General features: G+C 39.8%; 2 protein-coding genes and 1 long non-coding RNA gene across 4 annotated transcripts in view; 2 read left to right on the top strand and 1 right to left on the bottom strand.

The window, feature by feature from the left end:
- The window catches only part of RAMP1 (receptor activity modifying protein 1), a 322,064-nt gene that overhangs the window by 256,906 nt on the left and 46,545 nt on the right, over positions 1-18,613 (top strand). The window lies entirely within an intron of this gene.
- Positions 1-18,613, top strand: part of HDAC4 (histone deacetylase 4) — a 207,281-nt gene that overhangs the window by 183,891 nt on the left and 4,777 nt on the right. For both annotated transcript variants that reach the window (XM_063317859.1, XM_063317858.1), the window contains 3 exons: positions 3,979-4,097; positions 8,736-8,869; positions 17,902-17,986. In XM_063317859.1, the coding sequence (XP_063173929.1) occupies positions 3,979-4,097; positions 8,736-8,869; positions 17,902-17,986 (338 nt within the window). The remainder of the gene's footprint in view (positions 1-3,978; positions 4,098-8,735; positions 8,870-17,901; positions 17,987-18,613) is intronic.
- Positions 1-18,613, bottom strand: part of LOC134507322 (uncharacterized) — a 31,428-nt gene that overhangs the window by 8,561 nt on the left and 4,254 nt on the right. The window lies entirely within an intron of this gene.

Here is an 18,613-nt window from a genome sequence, read left to right as displayed (position 1 = left end):
AACTGAAATATCCCATGTACGTAAGTATACTCAGTACTTCATTGAAGCACCTTTGGCAGCAATTACAGCCTTGAGTTTTTCTTGGTATGACGTGACAAGCTTTGCACACCTGGATTGGGGGATTTTCTGCCATTCTTCTTTGCAAATTCTCTCAAACTCAGTCAGGTTGGATGGGGACTGTCGGTGGACAGCCATTTTCAGGTCTCTCCAGAGATGTTCAATAGGGTTCAAATCAGGGCTCTTGCTGGGCCACTCTAGGACATTCACAGAGTTGTCCCTAAGCCATTCCTGTGTTGTCTTGGCTGTGTGCTTAGGATCATTGTCACGTTAGAAGGTGAACCTTCAGCCCACTCTGAGGTCCTGAGCGCTGTGGAACAGGTTTTCATTGAGGATATCTCTGTACTTTGCTCCATTCAGCTTTCCCTCAACCCTGACCAGTCTCCCAGTCCCTGCTGCTGAAAAACACCCCCACAGCATGATGCTGCCACCCCCATGCTTCACTGTGGGATGGTATTGGGCAGGTGATGAGGGGTGCCTGGTGTCCTCCAGACATAACGTTTAGAATTGAGACCAAACAGTTCAATCTTGGTTTCATCAGACCAGAGAATCTTGTTCCTCACAGTCAGAGTCCTTCAGGTGCTTTTTTGCAAACTCCAAGCGGGCTTTCATGTCTTTTGCATTAAGGAGAGGCTTCCGTCTAGCCACTCTGCCATAAAGGCCAGGTCGGTGGAGGGCTGCAGTGATGGTTGTCCTTCTGGAACTTTGTCCCATCTCCACACAGAATCTCTGGAGCTCAGTCAGAGTGATGATCAGGTTCTTGGTCACCTCTCTTACTAAGGCTTTTCTCCCCCGATTGCTCAGTTTGGCCGGGTGACCAGCTCTTGGAAGAGTCCTGGTTGTGCCAAACTTCTTCCATTTGAGAATTATGGAGGCCACTGTGCTCTTGGGAACCTTCAGTGCAGCAGAAATTTTTTTGTAGCCTTCCCCAGATCTGTGCCTTGCAATAATCTTGTCTCTGAGCTCTGCAGGCAGTTCCTCTGATCTCATGGCTTTTACTCTGATACAGTATGCATTGTCAGCTGTGAGGCCTTCTTTAGAGAGGTGTGTGCCTTTCCAAATCATGTCCAATCAATTTAATTTACCACAGGTGGACTCCAATCAAGGCGTAGCAACAGCTCAGCAACTATCAAGAGAAATGGGAGGCACCTGAGCTAAATTTCAAGTGTTGTTGCGAAGGGTCTGAATACTTACGTACATGTGATATTTCAGTTTTTCATTTTTAATAAATTTACAGACATTTCTAAAATTCTGTTTTCACTTTGTCATTATGGGGTACTGAGTGTAGATTAATGAGAAAAAAAATGAATTTGAATGATTGTAGTATCAGGCTGCGACATAACAAAATTGAAAAAAGTGAAGGGGATCTGAATACTTTCCGAATGCACTGTAAGTTTAAGAACATTGTTTTCAGTACATCTTAATTGATGCACAAATAGAACAACTACTTAAAATAAATATAAAAGTGACTTAACATGTATTTATAGTGGTTACATTTTCGATATATATTCCTTGCAATGCCTTCTACATTTTGATGAGTAAGTCTCATTACTCCGCATTTCAATAAATTCAAGCCACAGGGACATCCTTTATTTACAGTATAGTTTAAGGGAAATAATTGTGGGATCACTGTTCTTGGTGAAATTATCCTAAATGTCCATTTCAAGTAACTTCAAAGGGAAAATGCAATACACAGCACAGTCTAGAACAGTGTTCCTTAAAGTTTTTTCTGTGACGACTCCTTCCTACTTTTAACAATTATGGAGGACCCCAAAAGAGCTTTTGTTTTTATGGGTTATATTTATCGATTTTTACTGTATTAAAAATTAAAATTGACACGTTCACTGCTGCTACTGCTTTTCATGATTGATTGATGAAATTTTTATACTGTATTGCTTTTCAAAGTAGGTTGGCAAATAATTTTGATTTCAAGGACCCCTGAGAAGGTCTTGGGGAATCCCCAGGGGTCCTAGGATCACACTTTAAGAAACACTGCCCTAAAAGAAAACATATTATGTCATAATTCAGAATTGAGCTGTAATTCTAAACAAAAAGCATCCAAGACTCCAGTCTTGGAGCACAATCCAAGACTCCAGTCTTGGAGCACAATTCAGATATTTTTTACATAGAGGTTTATTTTCCAAAAGACTGTGTAACGACTGCCTAACCTAACAGAGCCAGACTCACAAGTGAACTTTATGAAATCTGGTTTATTGAAGGGTTAGTATGCAAGTACAGAGAAAGCTGAGAATGAGCCAAAAGCGCGCCAAATACAAATTAAGAACCCTCACCTCAAAACGTAACACCTCCCCCCACCCAGCCGTTTCAACCACCCCCCTCCCAGGTGCCAGTAACCGTCTTCACCCATCCTGGGAAAGCAACCTTGAACATTTGAGAAAACCCAAACACATTCCATTCCCTCAGCCCAGAGATAACAGTCCGGGCAATGGAAACCTCCTTTCCCTGTAAATCAAACACGCAATCAGTAAATGACATGTGAAGTGTTACGATGTACCAGGCACATTGAAACAGTGAACATGACAGACTGTTCTAAATATGAGACCCTGTCTGATGTAGTGGTTAAGGCATCAGGCTAGCAACTGGGAGACCATGAGTTCTAGTCCCGCCTTGGGCACAAAGCCAGCTGGATGACCTTGGGCCAGTCTCTCCCTCTCAGCCCTAGGAAGCAGTAAAGGGCAAACCACTTCTGAAAATATTGCCGAGAAAACTGCAGGGACTTACCAGATAGTCATTGAGAATCGGACATGACTGAACAGATTAAAAAAAATTCTAAATATACTGAGATAGGCAGCTTGGTTTTTGTCAAAGGGTTAAAAGGCCCCCATTTCAAAAATATCTAGCTACCCTGCACATATCCACCATATCTCCTGAATTCTAAATGGCATAGGGAAGATGTGTAGATAGGAAGTCTCTCCATTGCAGAAGTTCATTCACTTGATGAGGAACAGGAATAACAATCTGCAATGAGGGGTAAGAGCTAGTATATTCGTTCTCCTTTTCGCACAACATTCATTGTATTCTAAAGCAGAACATTTGAATTGGGATAGGCAGCCATGCCCAAATCTCTTTTTGTGGCCCCCCTGAAGATTTCAAATACAATTGCTGAAAACTGACAATTTTGAGATGGGAAACATACCAAAATTGTCCAAAATAGGCTCAGTGTAATATTAAGAACAAAAAAACCCACAAAGCCCAGGATCATTATCTTATCATCTGCAGCCAGTGCATTTCCAAAAATGGTGAATGCAACCAGCAGAGGCTAGAGAATACTGTGTACTTTATCCATTAACAGAACTGACAACGGTGTTCCACTTCCTTGAGTTCACCTTCAGGCTCTGTTTCCTGGTACTCAGTGCACAATTTCATTGTATAACCATACAGCCTAATCAGATTTATGCAGATGTAATAAATCATTTATTAAAAAATCATTTTAATCTTTTTTCATATTAATATTATGAAATTGAAATAGTTGACACCCAACTATGCAGTTTAATTTCTTAAGCTCCAATGATTTCAGTCAGGACTAGGCAAACTCAGTTGTATCTGGTTAGCATTATATGTGATTCACAGGACTTTATGCATGCAGTGTAATTATATCTTTCTACTTCATTGCTTTCTGTGCAACTATTCATAAATTTGTAGACCAATCTATATTTTTGCTATAGCTGTAAAGGAAAATGGTAAAGCTCCAGAAGTTCTCTTTTACAGTGTGAGCTACAGTCTTTGCTCTACAGCTATAGCATCTTCTCTAGTTCCCTTCTCATTCCCTTGTTTGGTTCTTATTTGTGTTGAAAATGCAAGTGAACAAGAGAATCAAATTGTTCAGTATCCAGGCGAGGTGCACTAATCTTATTTCTGCCTTTTTTTTTTCCTTTTTGGGGTTGGTCTGTTCATGATCAGAACAATAGTAATGCCTATTGCTCATGAGTTTGCTCCAGATGTTGTGCTCGTGTCATCAGGTTTTGATGCAGTAGAAGGTCATCCTGCACCACTTGGGGGATATAATCTGTCAGCAAAATGTAAGTTCCTTTAGGCTTTCAAATTTTCTAAAAATACACACACATGTGTGTGTGTATAATTATTTTATACTTAAATATATTAAGTATATATATTTGTTTATATACTAACTTAGGATCTATTTCAGTTTGAAATTTAATAATCACTGCACTCTTTTCACTCTTTATGGATTTTGAAGTGATATCAGGAAAGACAAAAATGGTACAGGTAGTGACCACAATTGGATCTGGGAGCTCTGTTGTTAAGCGAAGTGGTCGCTAAGTGGGAAATCACATGACTGTGACCGTGGTTTCCTTTTCCCCACTCACCCGCCCTTTGGAATGCTTACCCCAGCTAGGTTTGAAAGCTAGATTTGTTTTGCTTCTTCTCCAAGCTAAAAGGAGAAAGGTTCTCACACCTTCCTTGGGAAATCACTTGCTGATCATAAGGTACAAGAAAAGGTCTGCTCTTCCTTGCAGTTATCTAAAAATTTTTTAGAGTAAATTCAGAGAAGACAGTCATACAGAAATCATACAGAATCATACAGAAATGACATACAGTACCTCAGATAGGCAAATCTCATTTCTGTAGAATTTGAATGGCCAAAAATAGAGTTTGAAATGAACTAAAAAATTAATTAGAAGATGGACTACATGCTTTTCAAACTTCTTAGCAAATGTGCAGTTGTGTCCTCCAAAACAGAATTCTTTCAGTGATAGTCCTGTTTGTTTATTCATTCAGTCGCTTCCGACTCTTCGTGACTTCATGGACCAGCCCACGCTAGAGCTTCCTGTCGGTCGTCAACACCCCCAGCTCCCCCAGGGACGAGTCCGTCACCTCTAGAATATCATCCATCCATCTTGCCCTTGGTCAGCCCCTCTTCCTTTTGCCTTCCACTCTCCCTAGCACAATCATCTTCTCCTGTCTTCTCATTTTGTGGCCAAAGTATTTCAGTTTTGCCTTTAATATCATTCCCTCTAGTGAGCAGTCTGGCTTTATTTCCTGGAGGATGGACTGGTTTGATCTTCTTGCAGTCCAAGGCACTCTCAGAATTTTCCTCCAACACCACAGTTCAATCTATCTTCCTTCTCTCAGCCTTCCTTATGGTCCAGCTCTCGCAGCCATATGTTACTACTGAGAATACCATTGCTTTAATTATGCGGACCTTTGTTGTCAGTGTGATGTCTCTGCTCTTAACTATTTTATCGAGATTTGTCATTGCGCTTCTTCCAAGGATTAAAGATCTTCTGATTTCCTGACTGCAGTCAGCATCTGCAGTAATCTTTGCACCTAGAAATACAAAGTCTTTCACTGCTTCTACATTTTCTCCCTCTGTTTGCCAGTTATGAAGCTGGTGGCCATAATCTTGTTTTTTTTGAGGTTTAGCTGCAAGCCAGCTTTTGCACTTTCTTCTTTCACCTTCATCACAAGGCTCCTCAGTTCCTCTTCGCTTTCAGCCATCAAAGTGGTATCATCTGCATATCTGAGATTGTTAATGTTTCTTCCAGCCATTTTAACTCCAGCCTTGGATTCCTCAAGCCCAGCATGTCGCATGATGTGTTCTGCGTACAAGTTGAATAGGTAGGGTGAGAGGATACAGCCCTGCCGTACTCCTTTCCCAATCTTAAATCAGTCCGTTGTTCCGTGGTCTGTCCTTACTGTTGCTACTTGGTCGTTATACAGATTCTTCAGGAGGCATACAAGATGACTTGGTATCCCCATACCACTAAGAACTTGCCACAATTTGTTATGGTCCACACAGTCAAAGGCTTTAGAATAGTCAATAAAACAGAAATAGATGTTTTTCTGAAACTCCCTGGCTTTTTCCATTATCCAGCGGACATTGGCAATTTGGTCCCTAGTTCCTTTGCCTTTTCTAAACTCAGCTTGTGCATCTGGCAATTCTCGCTCCATGAATTGCTGAAGTCTACCTTGCAGGATCTTGAGCATTACCTTACTGGCATGTGAAATGAGTGCCACTGTTCGATAGTTTGAACATTCTTTAGTGTTCCCCTTTTTTGGTATGGGGATATAAGTTGATTTTTTCCAATCTGATGGCCATTCTTGTGTTTTCCAAATTTGCTGGCATATAGCATGCATTACCTTGAGAGCATCATCTTGCAAGATTTTGAACAGTTCAGCTGGGATGCCATCGTCTCCTGCTGCCTTGTTATTAGCAATGCTTCTTAAGGCCCATTCAACCTCACTCTTCAGGATGTCTGGCTCTAGCTCCCTGACCACACCGTCAAAGCTATCCCCGATATTGTTATCCTTCCTATACAGGTCTTCTGTATATTCTTGCCACCTCTTCTTGATCTCTTCTTCTTCTGTTAGGTCCTTGCCATCTTTGTTTTTGATCATGCCCATTTTGGCCTGGAATTTACCTCCGATGTTTCTAATTTTCTGGAAGAGGTCTCTTGTCCTTCTTATTTTATTGTCTTCTTCCACTTCCGCACATTGGTTGTTTAAAAATAATTCCTTATCTCTTCTGGCTAACCTCTGGAATTTTGCATTTAATTGGGCATATCTCCCCCTATCACTGTTGCCTTTTGCTTTCCTTCTTCCTTGGGCTACTTCTAGTGTCTCAGCAGACAGCCACTTTGCCTTCTTGGTTTTCTCTTTCTTTGGGATGTATTTTGTTGCCGCCTCCTGAACAATGTTGCAAACTTCTGTCCATAGTTCTTCCGGGACCCTACCCTACCCTACCAGTCCCTTAAATCTATTCTTCACCTCCGCTGCATATTCCTTAGGAATATTAGTGAGCTCATATCTAGCTGATCTGTGGGTCTTCCCTAATCTCTTTAGTCTGATCGTAAATGGTGCAATAAGAAGTTCGTGATCAGAACTACAGTCAGCTCCAGGTCTTGTTTTTACCGACTGTATAGATGTCCGCCACCTTTGGCTGCAAAGGATGTAGTCAATCTGATTTTGGTGTTGTCCATCTGGTGAAGTCCATGTATAAAGTCGTCTCTTAGGTTGTTGGAAGAGAGTGTTTGTTATGCAGAGTGAGTTGTCTTGGCAAAATTCTATCAGCCTATGTCCTGCTTCGTTTTGTTCTTCCAGGCCATGCTTACCTGTAATTCCAGGTGTCATTTGACTGCCCACCTTAGCATTCCAGTCTCCTGTGATGAAAATAACATCTCTTTTCGGTGTGTTGTCCAGTAGGTGCTGCAGATCCTCATAGAACTGCTCTACTTCAGCTTCTTCAGTATCTGCGGTTGGGGCGTATATTTGGATCACTGTGATGTTAGATGGCTTGCCCTGAATTCAGATTGAGATCATTCTATTGTTTTTTGGATTGTATCCAAGCACTGCTTTAGCCACTTTACTATTAATTATGAAGGCTACTCCATTTCTTCTGTGGTCCTGTTGTCCACAGTAGTAGATCTGGTGGTCATTTGATGTGAAGTGGCCCATTCCAGTCCATTTCAGTTCACTGACGCCCAAAATGTCTATCTTTAATCTTGACATCTCACCAATAACCACATCCAATTTGCCCTGGCTCATAGATCTTACATTCCAGGTTCCAATGGTGTGTTGATCCTTAGAACATCGGATTCGCCGTTCACCACCAGCACTGTCGGCCGCTAGCCATCCTTTTGGCTTTGAGCTAGCTGCGTCATCACGTCTGGGGCTAGTTGAACTCATCCTCTGTTCCTCCCCAGTAGCATTTTGACCATCTTCCGACCTGGGAGTCTCATCTTCCGATGGTATACTGACATATCTCTGGTTGTACTGATCCATTTAGTTTTCACAGCAAGAATACTGGGGTGGGTTGCCATTACCTTCCCCAGGGATCGCATTTAGTCTGACCTCTCTGTCATGACCTTCCCATCTTGGGTGGCCGTTCAGGGTTTAGCTCATGGCATCATTGAGGTGCTCAAGCTCCAGCACCATGGCAAGGTAACGATCCTTTGCTGAAGAGTGATAGTCCTACCAGGAGCATATTATAGTAGTTGATCCTAGAGCTCTAAAGTCACAGGTAGGACAGAATTGGCATATTGGATATAACTCATAAAAGCTTACTTTCTCACACATGCCACAAGTTTATCAAATATTTGTGGAATCTAAAATATCTCAGGCAACATACTTATTTCAGTAATAAGATGGAGAAAACAATTTTCAGTAGTGCTCAGTTTCTCATTTTTCCAAATTTAAGGTCATTCTGTACTATTTCGTAACATTTTGTAGTGGCAAACTGATAGGAAACAGGGTTCACATAAAACTTTTTTGTTTGCGTTTTTTTCCAAATATGCATACTTTCGTGCATGCATTTTTGTGATGCAGTTCTTTAATATACACATGTCTATGGAAATTCTGAGTTGCAGACTGCACATTTTTTTAATAGACAGTTTTAACATATAGGGGCACTCTGATTTTCATATAGATTCAGGAAATGTGAATTGATTACTTTTGCATTAAAATGTAAACTAAATGATACTTCAAACCAGTTTGAAAGCAGATTATATATGTTATAATTGTGGGGATAGCTTTGAAAACGGAAAAATTGATTGAAATGAAGTGGTATCAGTCTAATCATAAACACAATGCTTTCTCAAATTTAGTGTGGCTTATAACTTTATTTTTATTATGTTTCTGATTTTTGAGAGGAATTAATTTTGCTGCTTATCTGTATTTTATTCTTTTTTGCTTCTTCTCAGGCTTTGGATACCTGACGAAACAGCTAATGGGGCTGGCCGGAGGACGAATCGTTCTAGCTCTTGAAGGAGGTCATGACCTGACAGCCATTTGTGACGCATCTGAAGCATGTGTTTCTGCTTTGCTTGGAAATGAGGTAGAAGCAAAAATATAATGTATACTTTCTTACTAATTTACCATGGCACAAATCCCATATTTGCTCTGCTGTAGTTATAGCTGATACTATATGCAGAAAATCTGGAATACTTTATTTTTAAATACTATTATGACTTAGGTGTATTTCTTCATCATGGTCTCTGCAAAACCATACACAAGAAATTTGCACCAAATCACATTCTGAACATTTCCAAAGCTAATTATTGTGATGAGAACCCTGCTTTCTTGGGAAAGTAGTCTCCATATAGACATGGCTTCTGCAATTTCCCTTAGTTCCTTTTCCATACTAGGAGTATATTGGCATTTCTTTTTCAGAACCTGACAGTCCAGCTTTTGGGGGTTTATTCTCACTTTTCTTTTTTCCATCTAACAGTCTTTCTTTCATGCTGTTTGCCATTTTTTCAGTTCTCCCATACTGTCAGAAACACTGTGGCCCCAAATGTTTCATTTAGGAAGTGCCAGAGATACAGTAGGAAGGTATCACTGTTGGATGCACACTCCTTGTGTCTCCTTGGCCAATATAATAGGCATCTTTGATGGTTGTCACCACTCTCAAATTTCAGCAAACAAGACCAGAGAAAGCAGTCTTCCAGATTTTGCTATCTGGGAAAACAATATAGAATATAGAGATCCTAATACTAAGCCTCAGGTCCCAGGTCTCTATGATGATAAATCTTAGGGCAAATTCCAGATGTTGGAACAGAGAGAGCCACCCCATCGGCACACTAAACAACAGCTGTCATATCCTGATCTAGTCTTGCCAGAGGCCACCTTATACTGGGGCAGTCAGTGGATCCAGTGGAACAACCTTCATGCAGTTTGTTATGAGTTCTGTCACTTAGATCCATGTCATGGTCAACACCTTTTTACATGAAGAGCATAGTGTCTTCTGAAGATCTGGCTGTATTGGACAACTATTGCCCTGTCTCCAACCTTCCCTTTTTAAGGGAAGGATTTGAGAAGATGGTGGGATTTCAGTTATAGAAGCCTTAGAGGAAGTGGATTATTTGGATCCCTTACAGTCAGTGGTAGGGCAGGAGCAGTGAGTCTGATGTTTCTTCCCATATGGAGTGCCACAGAGTTTGGTACTCTCACATCTACCTTTCATATCTGCCTGAAACTACTGGGAGAATTCAGTCATCAGTTGAGGATGAAGTATCATCAGTATAGGCAAGACCAGAGATGCTGTGGAAGTCTTGACCTGTTGTCTGGAAATTGCAGTGACCTGGATGAAAGTTGAATCCTAACAATTGGGCCATCTTTTAAGCTTACTTGGAAACTGCAGTTGGTGAAAAATGCAACAGCCTGCATGCTTACAAGGGGGAGCCACTGCAGCCATATTACATCTGTATTGCAGGCACTGCTTTGGCTTCCAGTAGGTTTCAGGGTCCAATTCAAAGTAGGGCTTTAACCTACAAAGCCCTACATGGTTTGGCTCCCAGGTATCTTCAGAACAACTTCATCCAGGTTTTTTTTTTTTTAATCCTTTGGCATAGCAGTTCAGTGTTCATGCTGCTTTTTCTTTCTGGGAAATCCTTGTGAGTTCCAGCAGCCAGATGTGTAGACTATTTAGCCGTGACAAGTCACATTGCCTGGGGTGCACCACGAGGAGGCTAGTCTACATTGCACCAGGTTGGGCTGAAAGAAGGTGACTGGCCCAAGGTTACCCAGCTGGCTTTCATGCCTAAGGTGGGACTAGAACTCACAGACTCCTGGTTTCTAGCCCAGAACCTTAACCACTAGACCAAACTGGCTCTCACTCCATCCAGGTAGAACTGGGCCATTCTGCACACTATTGATGGGGATGCTTACCATCACCCACATAGAGTATGTGAGATAAGAACAGTGGGGAGCACCATAGAACCACCTCTTCCCAAGGGCCTGTTTGACATCTATTTTGGCATTCTTTAGGAAAACGGCTAAAATGGAACTCTCTGGGGTGCCTTCAGATTTTAATTTTCTGCCATGTAGAATAAGGCTAGTACCATGGTTATCACTACAATCATATTATTACTCAATGTTTCTGCTTGTTTTGTTGATTTTTTATTTGAATTAAATTTTATTTTTGATTTTATATGTACTGTAAACCATTGTGTGTGGATTTGATTTAGCAGCAGACAATAGGAGTAAGACACAGTCTGGAAGCAGCACAAGATAGCCCAGTCAGCAAACTTTGCTGTTGGTACTGAAGCCTCCTCTGTTGACTGACGTATGGTATTAGTTTCACTGCTTCTCCTTGACACCCCTATATCGAATTTGCCTATTCTACATTGGAATGTGAGATCCATTGAAAGGACTGGAAACCAAGTCTTACAAGGAACAATTAAAACACCTAGGAAGGTTTAGCTTGCGGAAGAGAAATTTGAGAGGGGACATGATAGCTGCCATTGAATACCTGAAGGGCAGTCACGTTGTAGAGGGTTCAGACTTATTCTCACTTGCTCCAGAGGATAAGACTAGAACTAATGGGATGAAACTTTGAGGATGCAGATACAGTTTAGATGCTACGAAGACTTTTTGACAGAAAGAGCTGTCAATCAGTGTATAGGTTACCATGTGGAGTGGTTTCCTCCCCTTTGCTGGAGGTTTTCAGAGGCTGGATAGTCATCTGTTGGGGGTGGTGCAGTGAATCTTGCAGTGTGCAGGGGGTTGGACTAGATGACTTCCTAGGTCACTTCCAACTCTATGATTCTCTCATACAGTGTAAGGATTGGAAGGTTGTTGGGGATAATGTCCAACACCCTATTGAGTGTAGGAATCCACTACTATAGCAAATACATTCAATACAATTTCCTTCCTGAAGACCAAAATGGTTGCTATCACTCCCCACAGTGGACAAAATCCTCTCTTCCCAAAGCACTATTTCCATTTTTAATCCATTCTATAATCTCTTCTTGCTTTCACCATTGTGTAGTGCCTGCCTTACAGGTGAGAATGCATCTCAACTCATCTTGTTACCCAGAGTGTAGGTGTATACCTGTTATGTGTATGTTCAGTCCCTGTGTAGTGAATGGGGGGAAATTCTATCTCAAGAGGTTCTGGCACTGAACAGATTACGGGAAATTGGGCAGAGACATCTGAAATCTATGAAAATCAAGCCCTAAAGAATCAAAGGAATGGGAAGGTTCCCCTCTCAAGCTGGCTTTTTGGTTTTGCCTTTTGTCTTTGTTCCCTCAGAGCTCTTCCCCAGAGCTGACTAAAACCCATATCAAAACAGAAAATCCAACCCACAGAAATCCATGTTGGAAATCAAGGAATTATACCATGAGCTAGGGACTAGTGAAAGCCAGATGCAGTTTGGTCTTATTTGGTGGACTGTGGATTAAGCTGCATGTGTGCATGTCTGTGAGACACAGAGAGACTGGCTATGGGAGCAGCAGGCTGAAAACATCCTTTTCAGAAGCACTGTTCATTTCTTCTATTTTTCCTCTTTTTGCCTTTCAGTTTCTTCTGGTTCATTTAGAATTCTAATGAATCAGTGGCAGCTCATTCTAAACCAAGGACCCACTCTTTAGCACACATCTATCCCTTCAAGAGAAGCTACTGAAGGAAGGAGGATTACCACTTGTTGCCTCCTGAGTGAACCAGGACAGGAAGGGATGTTTTTGGTGGTGGTGTTACTGGGGTAGCTCTTCCCACTCCACCACTACCTGGACGTGTGTGTGTGTGTGTGTCCTAATATCAAGACCTTTCATTTCTCTTTGTTGCCTTTGAACTGAAGTAGTTTGTCAGGGGGCAAAATGTTATTTAAGGTGTAAGTCTCCAGGCCCTGGATCATCTGTCAGTTTTCTTGCTGGTGGGGGTGGGCCCCATGTCCAACACATTTAACCCAATTTTGAGGCCACTTGATTCCTTGACAACTCTGAAAAAACAATACATATAAAAAGAGAACACAGTTGGCAGGAAGAACAGACACCCAGCCTTAAACCCAAGCAAGAATAAACCAAAGCAAAAAGGGCTCCACAACTACCCTATCCCAAGGCCTGTTGTAATTTTTAAAAAATGATAAAAACCAGGTTTTTAGTAATTTCTGGAACACCTTAATGGTGGGAGTTGCATTAATGGGACTTAATGATCCATTGGAGTTGAGTGGCTAATAAATTTAAATAAATAAATAGAATTTCTGAGGGGATATCATTCCAGGGGGCAGGGGCTGGTTCCCATAAGATGACACTGTTTCCTGGATGGGACCCAGATTGCACCCACCCTGCTTGACAGATGGACGGAAACAATTGGAGATAAGTGGTCCCTCAGATAACTAAGCTCCAAGCCATAACCAGCACCTTAAATTGCACCCTGAAGCCAACTGGTAACCAGTGCAGTGAGTTACCACTGCCTATGCTGCTGCATTCTGGACCAGCTATAGCTTCTAGGTGGTCTTCAAGGAGAGCACATTACAGTAATCCAATCATGAAGTGACCAGGGGATTGGTGACGGTCTGAAGAGCTTTGTGGTCCAGGAAAGGGTGCAACTGTGCACTAGGTGTACCTGTGCAAGCCCACTCTCCTTCCTTCTCAGGTGTTTTGTTTCCTTCTCTTGATTATGAGAGATTGCTAGGTCAGCCACCAGAACTGAAGGAGAGAGTAAGAGCCATGTTTCTTTAGTTACCTCTCTACCCTTTGAAGCCACATTATGAATGGAAGACCACCAGGAAAACCCAGGGCTCTTGGATAGACTGAGAAATAGAGGGGAAAAAAACATTTTCAGAACCTTTGCAAGCGATATCAATAATTCAAGAAATCTTAACTATTTTTTCAAAGGCATGAAGTCTCTCAATCAATTACTCAAAATTTGAATTACTATGTTTTAATGTGGCTTCAAAGGATAGAGAGGTAACTGGGTACTCAGAATCACAGAACCAACCACCTTATTTGGGAGTTAAAATCCCTAACACGTTTAAAAGAAATCTAATTTATTTTATATCAAAAGGAAAATTAGAAGTTAGGTTACATCAAGACGTTTTATTATTTCAGGTTGCTCCAACTAGCTTATTTTCATCCATAATCCAAAGATAACAAAAAATATCCCCCCCCCCAAATTTGGCTTTCTTAAAAGCAGATGGAAAGCCAAGGCTTTCTTACAACATAATGTACACTAAAACAAATTGGGGCGGGGGGGTGTATTCCCAACATCATGATGCATATGAAATTATACAGTTGAGAAATATTTCAGGAGTGATAGCTGATACAGAATCTAAGGTATGGTTTTCTTTGGAATTTCATGGCAAATTTTTAAAAAGGATTAAAAGTATACCATAACTTTCTAAAAAGACCTGTCAGTTCTACTTCTAATCCATTTTTGAAGACTTGAAGAAATTGGCAACTTCGCCTACCGTTTCACTACTTGTATTAGTTTTAGACCATATGTGGAAATATTTGAAGGGGCGAAGGACAGTCCGGTTAGAATAAGAGATGGGTTCTACAAGTTTTAGATTTCGATCTTACCTGATTTCATTTGCTACAATTGTGTTTTCTTTTCAAAAAGATATTCAAGCTACCAAAAAGAAACTTAGTGATACCTAATATTATTTTTTTCAAATTTACTGTGTCAACTAAAGGGTTGCTATCTAAACTCTGTATTACTCCATTGGAGCATTAAAACTTCCCATTAAATGGATTAAAAGCAGTTTGGGTAAATGAGTTGTAAACTATCTTAAATGAAGGGGACTTGAATATATCTTCCCAAATGTGAGAAAAATGATAGATGGTTTGTGATATAGGTGAAATTGATATACATAAACAATTCTGTGCTTTGTTGATATAAATGAAGTGAGAAAGGCACATATCTTCATCTATAGTGGATATGTCCAAAGATTAGAAATTTTTGTAGGGTGGTTTTCACAGAAATGGGCATAATCATTAACTAAAATAGGTCCCCATTGTTGGAAATATTATTGAAGATTGTAAGAAAATAAAATCTAAATGTTTAGTGACGTGTGTGATGATACCAGCAAAAATGATAACTAGACATTGGAAACATGGAATTTTATCCTTAATAAGCCTTGGTATACAGTGATGGCAGACAAATTAATCCATTTATTACACTTTTAAACAGGACAAGGTAACCCATGTTCCTTCTTTGTGACAAAGAAGTATATGGAAAGATATATATTATTTTTAACAAGTCTCAAACTGGTAGACAATGGTCTAGAATAATAATATCTGTAATATTAAGCAAGATTTTGTATTTTAGGACATTATGGTGTATTAATAATTATTAATGGCCTGAAAGCATGTTATGTGATTCAATTTTTAAATTTATAAAAATATTTTTAAGTTTTTTTTCCTCTTGAGCAGATTTGATTAAGTTTGACTGTCATCCTCTTGTTAGGATATGTACACTATGATCCACCCACAGAGCAAGGCACATTTATTTTGCTGGAGCCAGTTTTCTGGTTTTGTTAGATACATATCCTGCCTTTCAAGAAGGTGTTTCAAATCAAATTGCCCCATCAAAGCTGATTCAGTCCTTTGAAGAGTGTCTTGCTTTGTGAATCAAATCAGGGGGCTGCAAAGCACTTCATAGTCTTTTCAAGACTTCCTAGATTCAGTGGTTTTGTGTTGCTGCCAGAGTTGTTACAGACAGTATATGTAGTGTTCCAGTTCCATATATGGAGAAGGCTGGTTGTGACATTGTCATTACTCCAAAGCCATTGCTTTGGTTTAATTCACTCTTTAAATTTTCAGCTTTTTAACATGTACAGCCACAATTCTTTTGCCATCTGTTCTGCTAATGAAATTTATTTTATTTATTTTATTTTCTATCCTGCCTTTATTATTTTTATAAATAACTCAAAGTGGCGAACATACCTAATACTTCTTCCTCCTATTTTCCCCACAACAACCTGTGAGGTGAGTTGGGCTCAGAGAGAGTTCACCCAGCTGGCTTTCATGTCTAAGGCGAGACTAGAACTCTCAGTCTCCTGATGTTCTTCTCCGGTGAGAGTTCAGTTCAGCTTTTTAGACACAAGGCTGAACCATCTGGTATATACTCTTGGGTCAGTCCATACATTTAACAAATTGCATGATTGGGTCTCAATTAATTTCTCAAAATTATATGAATAAGTTTAACTTTGCCAGCTGCTGGCTGATTGTCATTGAAATGCTGATGTTAGAATTGTGCTAATCTATATTAACGTGTGATAAACTTTATATTAATTTTCCAGGCTACTCCTAGGATCCTCAAACAGCAGAATATAAGGAAAAACTGCTAGAAGATTATACTTACTTTTTTTAAAATTGAGGATTAATTGAGGATTAGGGTGGCAACATAGCCCCAGCTAGCACAGTCAATGGCAAAGGATTTTAGGACTTGTATTTTAAAGGGTCTGTAAGGACATCAAAGGGACACAGTGGCGCTGCGTGTTAAACCACTGAGCTGCTGAGCTTGCTGATCGGAAGGTCGGCGGTTCGAATCCACGTGACGGGGTGAGCTCCCGTTGCTAGTCCCAGCTCCTGCCAACCTAGCAGTTTGAAAACATGCAAATGTGAGTAGATTAATAGGTACCGCTTCGGTGGGCAGGTAACGGCGTTCCGTTTAGTCATGCCGGCCACATGACCATGGAAGTGTCTACAGACAAACGCCGGCTCTTCGGCTTTGGAACGGAGCTGAGCACCGCCCCCTAGAGTCGGACACGACTGGACTTAATGTCAAGGGAAACCTTTACCTTTACATTTAAGGACATCAAACTGCCTATCCCTGCACAAGAGACCAACCAGCATTAGGAATAAAAGGCAGATCTGGCCTTAAAATCCCCTGAGTGCAGTGTTTAATTTTAGAAGTATAAGATAATATAACGTATAATTTCACATATTGAAGGATATTTTGTGTTTTAAAATGAAGGTAAGAATTTAGCTCAGATTAAATTTCTGAGTGTCCGATACAGCCACAGACAGCATTTTAAGCACCTGTATATGTACACACTTGCTACCTATGTAGTGAGGAAATAGAAGCATAGCAGCAATTGATCATGATAGGGATTAGGCGGTATGAGACCAATTCATTTTAGAACAGCTGCATTTACTTTGACTACCGACTGTTGTTCTGCAACAATCACACATCAGCGGTCTTGCTGATTAGTTTTTCTGAATCCAGCTCCAGTGACTACATATGTGATTCTCTCCGTACCAAGAATGTGTTTTGTGGAAAACTGAAGGGAATAATTTCAGAAATCTTTTCTTGTTTCTAAGACACGTTGGTATAAATATAGATGGTAGCTGGGCACAAGGGTTGTGCACACTTCAGAAATGATTCAGAGCTTGTGGTAGCACAGCATGTCTCTAATATTCATTAAAGCAGCTCTTTTTAAAGGCTTCTGTGTGAGCCTGAAAAAAAGTTGCTGGTGCTTTAAGAGTCAAATCAATTCCAAAACACTTTTTCGAAACATTCCATCATATGTCTGTTACCTTTCCTTATGAATTGTGAGGGGGGAAATGGGAAGAGCATGTTACATTAATACGCTAAGTGTTCCCTTGTTTCTGTGCAGAGTGCAAGGCAGAATGGAAAAAGTTATGTGAAGAGAGCCTGCGGGAAGTTATTCCTTTTTTCTAGTTTCTTATAAACTTAGATAAATCTAGTTTAAATAATCATCTAAATGTTTTTAATTTTCTCAGCTACATCCCTGACAACTGCATACCATGAAGTCATATATTGCTTAACTCCCCTTCATTTGATTGGTCTGCCTTGAAGTTTGAAAAAATATCAGATTAGCTCAAAACTTCATAGTCTGCCCACAATGTTTAATTCTACTATGTATAAGTTATGCTTCTACTAAATGTGTTCCATCTCTCATTGCACACATACTGTACATTGACACCTAACTGCATTACAATGTTGAGAATGTCTTTATAAGAGAAAGAGGGATTGTCACAAATGGCAGTTGGTGGATACTTCAAGGGATGTCAAATCACAGCTTTTTCAGTATGACTTAAAGAAATCTACAACTGTTCAAATCATATGATTATTACTTATTTTAAAAAGTGATATTCTAAATTGTATTTCTTATTATCTCAGCTTGATCCTATTCCTGAAAAAATATTACAGCAGACAGCAAATGTTAATGCAGTGCATTCCATTGAGAAGGTCATTGAAATACACAGTGAGTACCTACGAACAGTAGTTTTTCTGCTACAGTTGAACTGCGTCTTTTTTTTTAAGTAAATTTATTAGTTTTATTAGATAAAAAAATTGAACATAAATTTACATATAAACAATAACACATTACAATACCATTACTTAGACAAAAGAGAAAAAGAGAAGAAAGGGAAAAGGGAAAGAAAGAGAAAAGAAAAGAAAAGAAAAAGAGAAAAAAAGAGAAAAAAAGATTTAAAAAGCAGGATTTCCAACTATCTAAACAGTGGATCTTAATAGCATATTATCTCCTTTTCTTAATTCTCTAATATAACATCTATAATTCTATTTGAATTATATAATTAATATAATTAATATTTACATTTTATATATCCATAGGAACTTTTAGCGTCAGTTCAACATATTTAAAAAAGGGTTTCCAATCGTTTTGAAAATCGTCCATATTTTTATCGTTTAGTTGATCAGTGAGTCTTGCCATCTGTGCTAAGTCCAGGGACTTGATTATCCATTCTTCGACTGATGGGACTTGTTCTTCTTTCCATTTTGAGGCATAGATGGTTCAAGCTGCCGTAATCAAATATAATAAAAGTTTTCCATATTTATTTTCTAAATTTTTGTCCATGAAGCCCAATAG

The sequence above is a fragment of the Candoia aspera genome, chromosome 1 (assembly GCF_035149785.1).
Source record: "Candoia aspera isolate rCanAsp1 chromosome 1, rCanAsp1.hap2, whole genome shotgun sequence".
Classification (NCBI taxonomy): Eukaryota; Metazoa; Chordata; class Lepidosauria; order Squamata; family Boidae; genus Candoia; species Candoia aspera.
The sequence above is the reverse complement of the archived record's forward strand: the minus strand, read 5'-3'. Positions and strand labels throughout refer to the sequence as shown.